This window comes from Mauremys mutica, chromosome 11, assembly GCF_020497125.1.
Source record: "Mauremys mutica isolate MM-2020 ecotype Southern chromosome 11, ASM2049712v1, whole genome shotgun sequence".
NCBI classification, from domain to species: Eukaryota; Metazoa; Chordata; order Testudines; family Geoemydidae; genus Mauremys; species Mauremys mutica.
The window spans coordinates 55915200-55929853 of record NC_059082.1 but is presented as its reverse complement, the minus strand read 5'-3'; the positions used below and the strand labels follow the sequence as shown (position 1 = coordinate 55929853).

The following is a 14654-nucleotide window of genomic DNA, read 5'->3' as shown; positions in this document are numbered from 1 at the left end:
GTTCACCAGGCCTGCCTAGAGAGGATGCAGGGAAGCAGCTAATCAGAGCCCAGCAGGCTCAGTTAAAAGGAGCTTCGGTGGCTGAGCAGGTCATTGCTGTTGCAGACCAGAAGGATGAAGGAGTGGAAGGCTGTAAAACTCCACAGCAAAAAAACTGGGGAGAAACCCTGCTCCAGCAGGGATAGGACTGGAAGCTCTCCAGGCACAGGGGCAGAGACTGTTACAAGTTCTCCAGGCAAGGAGGCCTGGGAGAGACCCTGCTCAGACAGAGAACCCAAGAAGGTGATAGGACAGAGTGGGAAGCAGCCCAGGGAATGCAGCAGTAGCAACTAGTAAAGAAAGCAGCACGTGGCTGCTACTTGTAGGGTCTCTGGGTTGGGACCCAGAGTAGTGGGCGGGACTGGCTCTCCCCGCTGTTGAAATAGCCAAAGCCCTGAGAAGGGCACAAGTTTCCTTTTGGAGCCTGAGAAAGGGGCTAGAGTTTAAATAGGCCCAGAGACAGGGCTGAAGACCTCAGAGAAGGCCAACCATTTGTTGGACTGTTACCCCAGCTGGAGTTCCTTCATACATTTAGACTATGTGTGGCTTAGCTGGAGAGGGGGCACTGTGAGCAGAGAAAGAGTGTAGGTTCACACCTGGCTGACAGGAGGCACTCACAAGAGGTGAGTGGCCTTTGTCATGGTGTAGTACTTTGCATTTGTCCTTACTGAATTTCATCCTAGTTATTAATATTAACACATAGCCAGAAATTACCGGTGGCTCACCTCAGGCCTGGGCTCCAATTGGACCATGTCACACCGGGTTTAGGTCGCACACTTCTGTGGCAGCATCTTGTTCCTCAGATTCTCATCTTTCATTTTAAAGAAAAGCGATTCTCCAGCCCTTCCAGTTGCGGAGAACTCTTTGCACATGTGATCTGATTGCACCCTGCGCACATTGCTGCGTCTGAACACTGCTATGCTGGGTGCGCATGGAGTGTGGCCACGAATTCCAACAAGTCCCTTTCTCTACACGTATTTGGCCAGAGGGATGTTATCCTTCCTGTTGTGGGGAGCGGACGTTGGGCCAGATTCTCAGCTATGGCCAAACAACACAGGGTGCAAGTTGCAGGGAATGTGCGTGTGCAAAGGCGACTCAAAGGTCATCTCTGCACTGCACCGATACTACCCTTAGCAACCCTCGACGTAACTTAAATGTGTATGTTCAGTATTTACCAGTAGGGAGTCCAAACTTCGTTCCTATAATACTGCAAACATGGAAGGCTTAATTCCAGATCTGTAGCAAGCCTTGATTATCACAATAGCCATGAAACAAGAGTCATTTACAGCAGTGCTACACACAAAGCTGCAAGAATAAAAATCAACTAGCGTATGCAGGAAACAGACTGCCTGATTTCCACCCACAATCCCCACACCTCAATGGGACCTGCAGGGTTCAGCACTTTGGAAAATCAGGCCAATAGAAACCAATGTCCGAGAAAGCAGTTTCAAAGTGTGTGTTCTGGGCCTTTGGACAGAGTTAGCACCCCTTGTCCAGAAGAACCAGTCTGGTCTGGTTTCTCAGCACCCTCTGCCCTACCTGGTTGTTATTGCTTGGATGGGGCCTTCAACCAAACAGTTCCTCCCCCACACAGAAAACATTTCAAGTTTGTGCAACTCAGCTATTGCTAAATGCCTCAACCTGATAGAATAAAATCCACCCTGGCCCAAGGGGCTGCTGCTATCTTTAGAAACAAAGCAGGGTAGAGAGGGAGGAAGATCAAGGGAAACCGCCTCACTGAAGCAATTGGCTGCCAATACAGCTCAAGGGGAGTCACAAAAGGGAGCATTTCCTGCCTCTCTCCCAGTCTGGGAAGGGGGGTTTCAGCGTTGCCTTTGGTGGTGGTAATAGTGCTGCTTCTGTGTTGACAGCTTTCCTCACCCCACCCATGATGGAAGTCTCTGCAGACGGGTATCACTTACTGGTGAAGCTGGAAGACCTGGGGCCAGCCTTTCAATTCCACATATTCTATTGGAGGAAGGGCCAGGAAAGTTGGGTGAGTTTCACCCTTGCTCTCAGGTGAGGCTGGACAGCACTGCATGGCTTAGAATGAAAGCACGTGGGATATTTTTCTGAGCACAGCATCCCTCTGCTCTCTCTAGTGCCCTGCTATAGCATGTAGCAGCTACGATCATAAGCTTATTGTGGTGTATGTAACTGGAAAGGAAGTCCCTGGCCAAGGCAGCTGCCATTTTGTGTTTCACTTCTCATGCAGGAAGTCACAGAGCAAGTCTCTATGTTTAAGCACATTGCAGAATTACAATTAAAATAACCACAGAGCCAAGATGTCTGCCCTTCTGCCAGGTCTGACTGACCTGCCTCTTGCCTGGGCAGGCCGTGGTTCATAGATTCCCAGGCTGGAAAATACATTGTTTTCATCTAGCCTGACCTCCTGCATAACACAGGCCAGAGAAGTGCCCCAAAATAATTCCTAGAGCAGATCTTTTTAGAAAAACATCTAAACCTGATTTGAAAATTGTCAGTGATGGAGAATCCACCAAGACCCTTGGTAAGCTGTTCCAATAGTTAATTACCCTCACAATAAAAGTTACACCTTTTTTTCCCAGTCCTAATTTGTCTAGCTTCATCTTCCTCCAGCCATTGGGTTGTATTATATTTTTCTCCGCTAGATTGAAGGGCCCATTATTAAATATTTGTTCGCTAAATAGAAACTTAAACTCTTTCAAGTCACTCTTTAATCTTCTCTTTAAGCTAAGTAGATAGAGCTGCTTGAGTCTATCACTATAAGGCATTTTTTCTAATCTTCTGATCATTCTCGTGGCTCTTCTCTGAATCCTCTTCAATTTATCAACATCCTTCTTGATTTGTGAATGCCAGAGCTGGATGCAGTATTCCAGCAGCGGTCATGCCAGAGCCAAACACAGAAGTAAAATAACCTCTCTAGTTCTACTCCAGATTCCCCTGTTCATGCATCTCAGGATTGCATTAGCTCTTTTGGCCACAGTGTCATACTGGGAGCTCATATTCAGCTGACTACCCAAAATCACCCTCAAATCTCTTTCAGAGTCACTGCTTTCCAGGGTAGAGTCCCCCCATCTTGTACATGTGGCCGACATTCTGTGTTCCTAGATGTATACGTTTACATTTAGCCATATTAAAACATATCTTGTTTGCTTGTGTCTAGCTTACCAAGCGATCCAGATTGCTCTGAATTAGTGACCTGTCCTCCTCATTATTTACCACTCTGCCAATTTTTGTCTCATCTACAAACTTCATCAGTGATGACTTTGTTTTCTTCCAGGTCACTGATAAAGTTGTTGGCTAGTGTAAGGCCAAGGACTGATCCCTGCAGGACCCCACTGGAAACACACCCACTTAGATGCAGACTTTAAGGCCAGAAGGGACCATTATGATCATCTAGTCCAGTGGTTTTCAAACTTTTTTTCTGGTGACCTAGTTGAAGAAAATTGTTGATGCCCATGACCCAATGGAGCTGGGGATGAGGGATTTGGGGTGTGGGAGGGGCCCAGGGTTGGGGCAGAGGGTTGGGGTGCGGGCTCTGGGGGGGGCAGGAATGAGGGGTTCAAGGTGTGAGAGGAGGCTCAGGGCTGGGGCAGGGGTTTGGGGTGCGGGAGAGGGTCAGGGCTCTGGTGTGGGAGTGCAGGCTCTGGGGTGGGGTCAGGGATGAGGGGTTTGGGCTGCAGGAAGGGGCTCCAGGTTTGAAGGAGGCTCAGGGCTGGGGCAGGGGATTGGGGCGCAGGGTTGGAGCGTGGGCTTACATCCGGCAGTTCCCAGTCAGCGGTGCAGTTGGGGTGCAGAGATAGGCTTCCCGCCTGTCCTGGCACCGCAGACTGCGCTGCACCCTGGAAACAGCCAGCAGCAGGTCTGGCTCCTAGGCGGAGGTGCGCAAGCGGCTGCGTGCGGCTCTCGCCCACAGGCACCGTCCCCATCTAGCTCCCATTGGCCGGGAACCAGCCAATGGGAGTGTGGAGCCGGTGCTTGGGGTGGGGGCAGCACGCGGAGCTCCCTGGCCCCCCTGTCTAGGAGCCGGACCTGCTGCTGGCCACTTCTGGGGTGCAGCGCGGTGTCAGAACAGGTAGGAACTAGCCTGCCTTACCTGGGCAGCACCGCCGCTAGGACTTTTAACGAACCAGTCGGCGGTGCTGACCAGAGCCGCTGCGACCCAGTGCCCTTACATTCTGCGACCCAGTACTGGCTTGCGACCCACAGTTTGAAAACCACTGATCTAGTCTGACCTCCTGCCCATTGCAGGCCACAGAACCTCACTAACCCACTCCTGTGATAGACCCCAACCTCTGGCTGAACTACTGAAGTCCTCAAATCATGGTTTGAAGATTTCAAGTTACAGAGAAACCCCTCTTTACTCTAGTTTACTCTTGCCCATCTGCAACTGTATCAAACGTGTGTCTGAGCCATTGAAGTCCTCAAATCATGGTTTAAAGACATCAAGGTGCGGAGAATTTTCCAGCAAGTGACCCGGGCCCCACACTGCAGAGGAAGGCAAAAAACCATTCCCTCCGTAAACTTATCAAACTCAGTCTGAAAACAAGTTACATTTTTTGCCCCCACTGCTCCCCTTGGAAGGCTGTTCCAGAACTTCACTCCTCTAAATGGCTAAAAACCTTCTTTTAATTTCAAGACTAAACTTTTTGATCACCAGTTCATATCCATTTGTTCTTGTGCCAACATTGGCCCCGTAATTCCTCTCCCTCTGTTCTATTTATAGAGAGCACAGCCTTCATTTAGTTAGGCTAAACAAGCCGAGATCCTTAAGTCTCCTCTTGTAAAGTAGGTTCTCCATTCCTCTGATCATTCTAATAACCCTTCTCTTACCTCTTCCAGTCTGAATTCATCTTTCTTAAACATGGGAGGTCAGAACTGTGCACAGTATTCCAGATGAGGTCTCACCAGTGCCTTTTATAATGGCAGTAACACTTCCCTATCTCCTTACCAACCTCCTTTTACTACACATCCCTGATTCATGTCCAGAGCAGGCCCCTCCTGTGCATTGAATGATGCAGGGGTCCTGTGGAAAAAATACTATATTGAAGATTGCGGCTTTGTCTACATGGTAGGGGTTTAAACCAATTTAATCCCTTGCAAACCTATGTGTGGATATACTGACTTTGGTTTACATCAGTTTTATTTCAGTTTATCTTAAATTAATTAGGACTCATTTAAGCAAATGTACCTGATTAAACAGGAATAAAACCAACCCCACAGGAGTTTGAACCAGTTTAACGACGTTGATTTTAAAAACCCAATTTAAATTAAAACCAAAGCAACTTTCCCATGTAAATAAAACATAATGCATTCACACAAGTGGGCAGGACTGAGGTTGCATGGGCAACTCTAAGTCTGGCACTTCCTAACTTCTGACTTTGCAATCTTAATAACCTTCTTTCAACACAATGTTTTATGAATAACTTCATAGGTTTAAAATGATAAAATAAAAAACAATCATGTTAAATTATAAAACTCCTCCCCTCCCCCCCCAAATGCAACATGAGCAGGCTGTGCGCCATACAGCTTAGCACTGATAGATACTACTTGAACTGAAGGATTACTTATGTTAACTGGTAGCAGGAGAAGCCTCATATCCGTTATGGACCAGCCACTAGCGGATGATGTGTAACTCACTGAAACAGCATTTTATATACGTCTCCCTCGATATAACGCTGTCCTTGGGAGCCAAAAAATCTTACTGTGTTATAGGTGAAACCGTGTTATATTGAACTTGCTTTGATCCACCGGAGTGCACAGCCTCTCCCCCCACCCTCCGGAGCGCTGCTTTACCGCGTTATATCTGAATTTGTGTTATATCGAGTGGCATTATATCGAGGTAGTGGTGTATGCAGGAGTTCTGCATTTTACAGACAGAATACGCAAGCACATAATTTGGCATAGTCATTCTCAGAGACAGTGTAGCTAAATGGCTGAGACATACATCTGTTATATTAGAAGCCTGGGTTCTGTTCACAGCGCTACCAGAAATGAGGTTGTGCCCCATGTTAACTAGTGCTTTGCTAAAATGTGTGGAGGCTAATATTTGTCTTCCTCTTAGAATGGGAATATGTGAGGACTTATAATAAGGGCTGTGTATTACAGAGAAGTATTAACGATAGTTAGTAGAGATGTGACTAGACCACAATGTGTCCTGGCTCCCAGCCCAATGCACCTTCCCTTAGAGAAAGGTATTTTGAAGGGGAGGAGGTTCTGATTTTCTTGTGTCCTGTGTTCAGATTGAATGTATATGACACAGGAGGCTCAGCAGGGCCCGCTGGGAGCATGCACGTTGCAGCTGGAATATTCACAGAATTAAAAGCAACTAGCAAACTGTGTGTTTATACAGTTTCCTCTACTGGCTGGCACACACGAGATAACAACCCACTATTGCTATTAGTTAGCAGAGTCCCTCCTGTAGGTTAAATAATAGCAGTGTGCTGTGGGTTCACATCCATTCAGTGGTTCATTACCATTGCAAATGATGGAATTCCTTAGGGTTTTTTTAAATGAAAAAACTAATGAATCTCTAGGCAAAAGAAATATGTTAAGCCTCCCTCTCAGCCTGTCAGCAGTGTGATGAATGTATGACAAAAACCTGAAATGAGGGACACAACTGAAAATGGAATGCTGCAGGCTCCTTCCCTTAGCGGAAACAACTCTGTCTCTCTAACCTCTATTGCAATTCTGCATCTCCAATGTAAATTAAGTAAGGGGATCCCAAAACTGTGGAGTGGAGGGGACTTTAGTCCAGAGTGGGGGGGTAGAGTAGAGGTTTGTCTGCCACTGCACTCTCTCTCCTGTACCTCTCATTCACCATGTGTGAGAGCTTCTTCCTCTCACCCACAGGCCCTGGCCAATGAGTTCTCACACATTTAACAGATTGGGCAGGGGCGTGACATTCGAGCAGGAGCATGGGGTCACAGAGTTCTTCCTGCCTTCCCCTGCACTCAGGGGCACCTGCCTAGGGCTCTAGGCCCCTGGCCTCCCCTCCCTTCCCCCTGCACACGGAGATGCCTTCACAACCTCCTGACACAGGCACTCGCTCCAGTCAGGCCTCTGTTTGCCCTTGGTTTATAGTGCCTTTCATCCCATCCCTTCTACCCCGGTGGCTGTCCAGTCTCACTCTGCTGCGCTGTTTCCCACCCCTGAACCTCCCCCTCCATTTTCCCTTTGTCTCTCTTGGCTTCTCAGTTCCCACTCTCTTCTCCCCATTCCTCTCTTGGTCCCCCAGCCCTTTCTCCCCACAGTCTGCAATCAGGCCAGGATTGACCGCAACCCCCTGCTCTCACTGGGCCCTGGACTCTGACGTGCTTGTCATTGCCTCTGGCAGGTGCACAAGAAGACTGTGAAGGAGATCAGCTCGGTGGTGCATCTGGACACCATGGAGGCAGGAGCTGAGTATTGTGTGAAAGCCCAGACCTACGTAGAGGCCATCAACAGGAGCAGCAACTTCAGCCAGATGCAGTGTGTTCGCGGGCCAGGTGATGACCGGACTTCCTCACCAGTAGTGTCAGAGGAAGCACGGTGCAGTGACTATCTATGCAGCTGCCCAGTCTGCCGGCATCTCTCCTCTTCGCTTCTGCCTGCTGTCTCTTGCCCCTTGGGGTGGGGGTGGGAAATCACCCCTGTGCTGGCAGGGTAGTTTTTGATTCTTTTGGACCTCATGGCTCCCATTGGGGTCAGTGAGAAGGACAGGCCCTGCATTGCTCTCAGGATCTGTAATTATGTCGCTTGCCCTCAGAGGCTCTCTGCTGAAGTCCTCCTTCCTTCCTTTGTCTCTAGATGGTGGCAGATCTATATGGATGATGACTGCCATGGTGTCCTTCGTGGGATTTGTTGTAGGTGTCATGGCCCTGCCCTTCCTTGCCTGGAAAATGAGTCAGATCTTCCAGTATTCCTGCTGTCCTGTCGTCGTCCTTCCGGACACCCTGGTAATTTCTTTGTCTTCCTTGTTATTTCTGGGATGCTGTAAATTTATAGGGAGGAAGAGACTGAGCGAGTGAGTGGATGTTTCTTCTTCCAAGTGGAGCTGAAATCCAGAGGGGAATGATTGACACATTTTCAAACACAGCTGCCTGAAGCTAAGAGCCTAAACCTCAATTTAGGCACGTCAGCAAGTGCCTAGTTTTTAGGGCATCTGAGCACTGACTCAAACTGCAGGGTCTCAGCAGCTCTCCGAATGAGACCACTTGTTTAAGCCCGTACCTATGGACATAGGTGGCCAGCATAGGGCCTCTGCGTTAGGAAAGCAAAACAGGCCAACATTTCTAAGTGGAGCCCTGAGCTGAGAGATGACAGCTAGGCATCCTGAGCATGCTCCCCTCCCGCTTGGGCCAATGGGGAAGGGTTCAGCCTCCGAGAGACCCTGGTCTGCTGTAGTGTCACGCAGAGGGCTACAGCCATGGAGGGCCCGATGCAGCAAAATCAAACAGTGTTATGTATTCAGGGGAGTATGAAAGTATTTCGAAGCCAAACAGTCCTTCCAGCGTGAAGGAGAAGGCTATTTCCCTGCACACTTATTCCCACCCTGCGTTCTCAGAAGGCCAGTCATCCCCAAGCTCCTGCTCCGCCCCATGTGACTGTCCCCAGTCCCCACAACGCCCTGGTGGGGTTGCCCTCTTTCTCCTCCTGTTTTGACGCTCCCTTTTTGAGAGTGCCTCATCCCTTCCCTCCAGCCTTGCTGCATGGCTGGGTAATGAGCTGCAGGTTCTGTGTGCTGGAGGCACGTGCAGCATAGCCCTGGCCTGCACTTTTTCTGGCTGCCCTGGGCTCTGCACTAATACCAGCAGCAACCAGAGCTGGGCTGCACTGGGCCGTGTCCTCCCAGGGAAAGAGTACTGGGCTGGAAAGAGTGCTAACAAACACACTGGGCAGGTTTGCAGATATCACGTGTGTAGGGTTATCAACTTTCTAATTGCACAAGCCCAAACACCCTTGCCCCACCCCTTTCATGAGGCTCTGCCCCTGCCCCACCCCTTCTCTACAGGCCCAACCTCCGCTCACTCCCTTTGTCGCTCACTTCCCCCCGCAACCCTCAAACTTCATACTGGAGGTCTGCTCACAGGGCAGATCTTGGGTGTGGAATGTGATAAGTTTTGTGCAGCTGCCAGCTTCTGCCCTTGGGGCAGGGTGTTTGTTTATAAACAGAGACAGGGTGAGTAAGATAATTTAATGACAAGCCTTTTGTTAAGGATGATCGTGAAAGTATTGCCAGGCACTCCAGTTAAAAGATAGGAAACAAAGGGTAGGAATAAATGCTCTATTTTCAGAATGGAGAGAGGTAAATAGTGGTGTCCCCCAGGGATCTGAGTCCTATTCAACATATTCATAAATGATCTGGAAAAAGAGGTAAACAGTGAGGTGGCAAAATTTGCAGATGATATAAAACTACTCAAGATTGCAGTCTGCTTTGAACTTAACTAAGAGTTACAAAGGGATCTCACAAAACTGGGTGACTGGGCAAGAAAATGACAGGTGAAATTCAATGTTAAATGCAAAGTAATGCACATGACAAAATATAATCCCAGCTATACCTACAGAATGATGGGATCTAAATTAGCTGTTACCCATCAAAAAAAGAGATCTTGGAGACATTGGCAGTTCTCTGGAAGTACTATGTTTCCAGAGTACTACAAATTTATAAGAATCCTTCTCACTGTGCCTGTATTGTCCTGAACTGCAGAATGCTCATTCTCCAGCTTCAGAAGACTTTAAAGTTATCTCCAGTCATCAATGGGACAAACACAACTGAATAATGTAGCTGTCCTTAACTTGCAGCAAGACCATAGCAGAGAACTAGATGTAAATAAGATTGCCGACAGTTTCATCCAGAAAGCTACAGTGAGATGTAATGTGTTTAAAACTGGGACGTTAGTGAAGACAGCTTATAGGTGATTGCAATGATTTTAATATACTGTAATTCATGATAATGGAATTATGTAGTTCATAATTTAATCATTATTAAAATAGTGAAGATACCAGTGATAGACACACATTCAATAACTAGAATATAAAAGAAGTGTATTGTGGCAAAGTACCTGCTTGCTTCTCCTCAGCAGGCTCAGTCCTTTTTAGCCTTGGAGACACCGGCTTGGGCCAAGCAAATCCTTCCAGGTAGCACAGGGTCTGGCTGATCCTTACCTCAGTCAGTCCCTTGTGCTGGTTTTCTCCCCTTCTGGGGACAGAGTGCAGCCTTCCTTGCTGGAAGGGTTCAGAGCCTTGCTACCCCTAACTTGCTGACTGCTTCTCTCACTCTCCCCCCTGCTTCCATGCCAGGGAGGGTTTAAAAAGGTCTCCAGCAGTTGGAGCCAGCTGAACCTAATTAGTTCCCTGGTAACTCCTTTTCCAGCTGAACCTTATTTCCCCACGGCTCTCTCTCCTCAGTGGATTGGGAGAGGCCTTTTAACCCCCTGGGACTAATTACTACCCCTCCCTTTGTAGCCATTTGTCCTGGGTTTGCCACAGTATACATATGCTGAAAATAGCCTCCCCCTCAAAACTGGCAGAGCACCTTCCCCCTCCCCCCAAAACATACACCTCTTCAAAAGCACCCGCCGGCAAAAACAAGTCACCGCCTGTGGATTTCAGCACCCTAGAGGGGCAAGAATGTCTGACAAGCTGCTTTCCAAGCACGTCATCCTCCCCTGTTCTGCCTCTCCTGTGCGCCCGCATTTGTTGCGTTTCTCTTTGCAGGGAGAGAATCAGCCAGTGAGGGATAGCTCTTCCCCCACTTACTCCAAGGCAGGCCGCCCAGAGGATTCAGGGGGCCTGGGTCAGGGCTGGGTCTTTGGCGGCAATTCAGCAGCGGGTCCTTCCCTCTGAGAGGGACCTGCTGCTGAATTGCTGCCGAAGAATGGGCAGAGCTGCCTAAGTGCCGCCAATCACAGCTTTTTTTTTTTTTCCTCTGCCGCTAGCGGCACTTGTACTCACAGGGCGGCACTCCGATGCTTCGGCAGCACTTCAGCGTCGGGTCCTTCACTCGCTCCGAGACTTCTGCTGTACTGAAGGACCTGCCGCTGAAGACCCAGAGCGAGTGAAGGGCCTGCCGCCAAAGTGCTGCCGAAAACCTGGAGCGGCTTGCAGGGCCCCTGTGGGGCCCAGGGCAAATTGCCCCACTTAACCCCCCCCCCCCTCTGGGCGGCCCTACTCCAAGGGGGATTTCCTAGGCTGGAAACTAGTCCCCTTTGCAGGCTGTTAAAGGCTATCCCCTCAGCTGTCATGGCCTAGGCAGCCATGCTTTGGTCATAGAGGCTCCCCCAGCAGACAGGGAAATGCTCTGCCCAGGGAGTGTATCAGAGGGCACAGATACCCATGGTGCTGATCCACCTGGAGCCACTGCTTTGCTTTTGCTGCCCCTGTTGGCCAGGTTGAGGGCTCGGGTCTGTAATCCTCACGTCAGGAGCAGGCTGGCTGCTGGAGTTGGGAAACCCACATTACTCAGCAAGGCTGGCTCAGGGTGCCCCCCACTGCAGATGAAACAAACAACAGTCATGTGTACCCAAGTCAGTTAGGTGCCTTTGAAAACCCCACCACAAATGACCTGAGGGCCATAATCCCCTGGCTGAAGGGAATCAACAGGAGACATGGGATTCTATTAAGAAAAGGATAACTCCATCTGCCTAGTAGGAGATGCTTCTTGGCAGCCTGAAGCTTTGCAGCTGTCTCCCAAAGGAAGCACGTGGCGTAGGACACTGCACGTAAGACTGAAGAAAGCATTGGATACTGTACCTTGGGGAATGACTCTGCAAGGGTGGCCTGAGGTTAATTAAATGACCTCTAGCTTCTCTGGGTCCCTGCTGAGTGAGAAGAAAGCAAGTTTCTGGGGCTGCTGGGCCCTGCAGAGCTGGGGCTCTGGGGAGTTATGCCAGACGAGGCAAGAAGGGCCTTGGAGGGCAAGCAAAATGTAGGGAGAAAAGGGGTTTGGGCTACTAAATGCCCCTGCAGGACAATACTACGTCAGCACAGGCTGCCCAGATGCTTTGCATGTCTTTGTTTTTACAGAAAGTAACCGAGTCACCCGCAAAGCTAATACACTGCATGAGTGAGGGGACTGAATGTTGTGACGTGGCTGTGCATGTGATTCCCCCCGAAGAGATCCTCCGACTGTGGATTCAGGACGCACTTTAAAGCTGGCCAGAGATAATCAATCCTGTCGAAAACCATCTATGAACAGATCTAGCAGATTGTGCACTGGGAGCCTGCACACAGCTCCCACAGACTCAGGGTATGTCTACCCAGAGGGATCAATGGGAAGCTTTTTGATGTACGTCTGGTAACTTGCAGGACACAAGTCGCACCAACGGTGTGCACACGGGACTCCAGTTCTGTTTTCTATTCCCATTCTTGTGACCCTGGGAGTCCCTTAAGGCCAACTGGCATAGGGACCTCATACTATAACACACATCAAGCCTCACACACGCATTGCCCCAACATACTGTTGTCACAATATATGCATCTCAAAGGTATCATGTAAGGTATCATATGTAAACTGGTGACACGCTGGTCCCCCAAAAAATCATTGATGTATGTGTGGGTTGAGTACAGAGAGCTACAGATGTATGCTGGAAATATGTTCGTAAAATGTGTTTGGGAGGCAGATCATAAAACCAGACCGTCCTAGATAAAGGAATGTGTATTTACGGGTCTGACCAGCTTGGTCATAGGCAGAGGACAATGGAAGAACAAAGCCATCAGCTTAAATAGGTGGGGGAGAAGACTGTTTAACAATCACACTGGGGGACTGAATCTACACCCTAGGAAGCCTTCCTGGCTCTTGAGGCTGAGATAATGGACTTTGAGTAATAGAAGGGGAGCAAAAAGACATGTTAGTGATCCATCACTGAGGAGACAAAGGGTAGGGAACCCTTGGAGGCTGTGAAAGTTGGATCTCCCTAGGCTGAAAGGCTAGGAATGCTGGTACCTACATCAAGTTAAGAAGAATTAAAATGTAACTTTTAAAGATTACGTTCTAGTCATTAGAAAACATGCTTTATTTTGTGTGTAACCAGACTTGTCTCTTTCTCTCTTGCTTAGTATCACTTAAATCTCTGTTCTTTGTTAATAAACTTATTCTTGTTTTATTACAAAACCATCTCAGTGCTGTGTATTAGTGAAGGATCAGTTTTCATTTAACCTAACAGGCTGGTCTGTGCTCTGTCTCTTTGGAGGCAGCAAACTTAATCATTTCTGTATGTGCCCAGTGAGAGAAACAGGCCCGTCGATATGGGGAGGGGGGAGGGAAGGGGGCAATTTTAAAGGGCCCTAGAGCCCCCAGTTGCTGCTGCTGCTGCGGTAGAAGCGGCTGGGAGCCCTGGGCCCTTTCAGATCTCCTGGGTGGGCTGCAGGGCTCCTAGGCATAGGCACCGAGTGGGTGCTGAGCACCCACCGGCAGGCCCCTCCCCCCAGTGCCTCCCACCAGCGGCAGGCCCCGCTGATCAGCTTGTCCCCATCCCCCCCAGTGCCTCCCACCCGCTGCCATCAGCTGTTTGGCGGCGTGCCGGAAGCGCTGGGGGGGAGGGGAAGGAGTGGGAAGAAGCAGGGTGGGGGTGGGCCTGGATGATGCATGGCCCAGATGCCAGGAGTGGAAGGGGCAGGCCCAGCTCCTTCCAGCCACTGAGATGCTGCTCTAAAGCCCTGCATGGTGGCTGCCTGAGAGGGCCTGGCTAGGGAGGTGACTTCTGCTCCCTGCCTGGACTCAGGTGCCGGGGTCCCCAGCAGCCGAGCTGGCTTGGGATTGGAAGCTGCCTCCTCCCTAGCCAGGCTCTCTCAGGCAGCTGCCGGGTAGGGCTGAAAAGCAGTGACCAGGAGGGGCCAGCATTAAAAGCCGCTTCCTCTTGCTCCCTGCCTGGACTCCTGCCTGCCAGGGAGAGCAGCAGAACGTGCTAGGCGGGGGGAGGTGCAGTGGGAAGACAAAGCATCCCCGCGCAGGTAACATGGGGCGGGGAGAGTGCGGTGGCCCTGGGCTGGGGTGGGGGAGACACGTGACCTGCCCTTTAGATCGTGCCCCCCCACTATGGGGAGGCACCAGTTGTGTATGGGGTGCCCTCAGGGGAGAGGGCGAAACAGGGGTGGGAAGAGGTGGGGCAGGGATGGGACAATGGGGGAAGGAGCCTAGTATGGAGAGTGGCGTCAAGCAACCCCATGGATATCTGGAAGTCAGCGCCTATGCTCCTAGGTACGTGCAGGATGGTACCGGCAGCGGCGAAAGCAGACAGGCAGACATGTTGAAGCCCTGGCCATGCCAAAAGAGTGTGACCTGCAGCGCAGCCGGCAGCTCACTGGGCACCAACGGGGGCCCATTGATGGTTCTACCCTGGGACCCGGAATTGCTTTCGGCGGGCCTGAAGAAAGACTGGACACTGCAGGGAGACATTTCTGGGGCACTCAGGAACTGGGATTCTCTGTTATCTGCAAGGCAAGGTTTATACTGGCAGAGTCTTGAAGTCATCTGGGGAGTCCCTCTCCATTAGTGCCCTGGTGAGCCAAGGTTCTACCTCAAGTTCCTAGGCCACATCTACTAAGAGACCCCAGTCATCTGCCACTATCTGGGTGTCAATGTCATCTGACAGGGGCAGGAAAGAGCAGCACTTCAGGGAGGTAACAAGGCACAGTCATCTTCTCCAGTGCCT

General features: G+C 50.1%; 1 protein-coding gene across 6 annotated transcripts in view; it reads left to right on the top strand.

Moving 5' to 3' along the window:
* IL20RB (interleukin 20 receptor subunit beta) overlaps positions 1-13093 on the top strand; it is a 39530-nt gene extending 26437 nt beyond the window's left edge. For all 6 annotated transcript variants that reach the window (XM_044979716.1, XM_044979718.1, XM_044979714.1 and 3 more), the window contains 4 exons: positions 1911-2035; positions 7358-7508; positions 7810-7958; positions 12028-13093. In XM_044979716.1, coding sequence (XP_044835651.1) covers positions 1911-2035; positions 7358-7508; positions 7810-7958; positions 12028-12153 — 551 coding nt within the window. In that variant the 3' untranslated portion in view covers positions 12154-13093. The remainder of the gene's footprint in view (positions 1-1910; positions 2036-7357; positions 7509-7809; positions 7959-12027) is intronic.
* The last annotated feature ends 1561 nt before the right edge of the window (positions 13094-14654 follow it).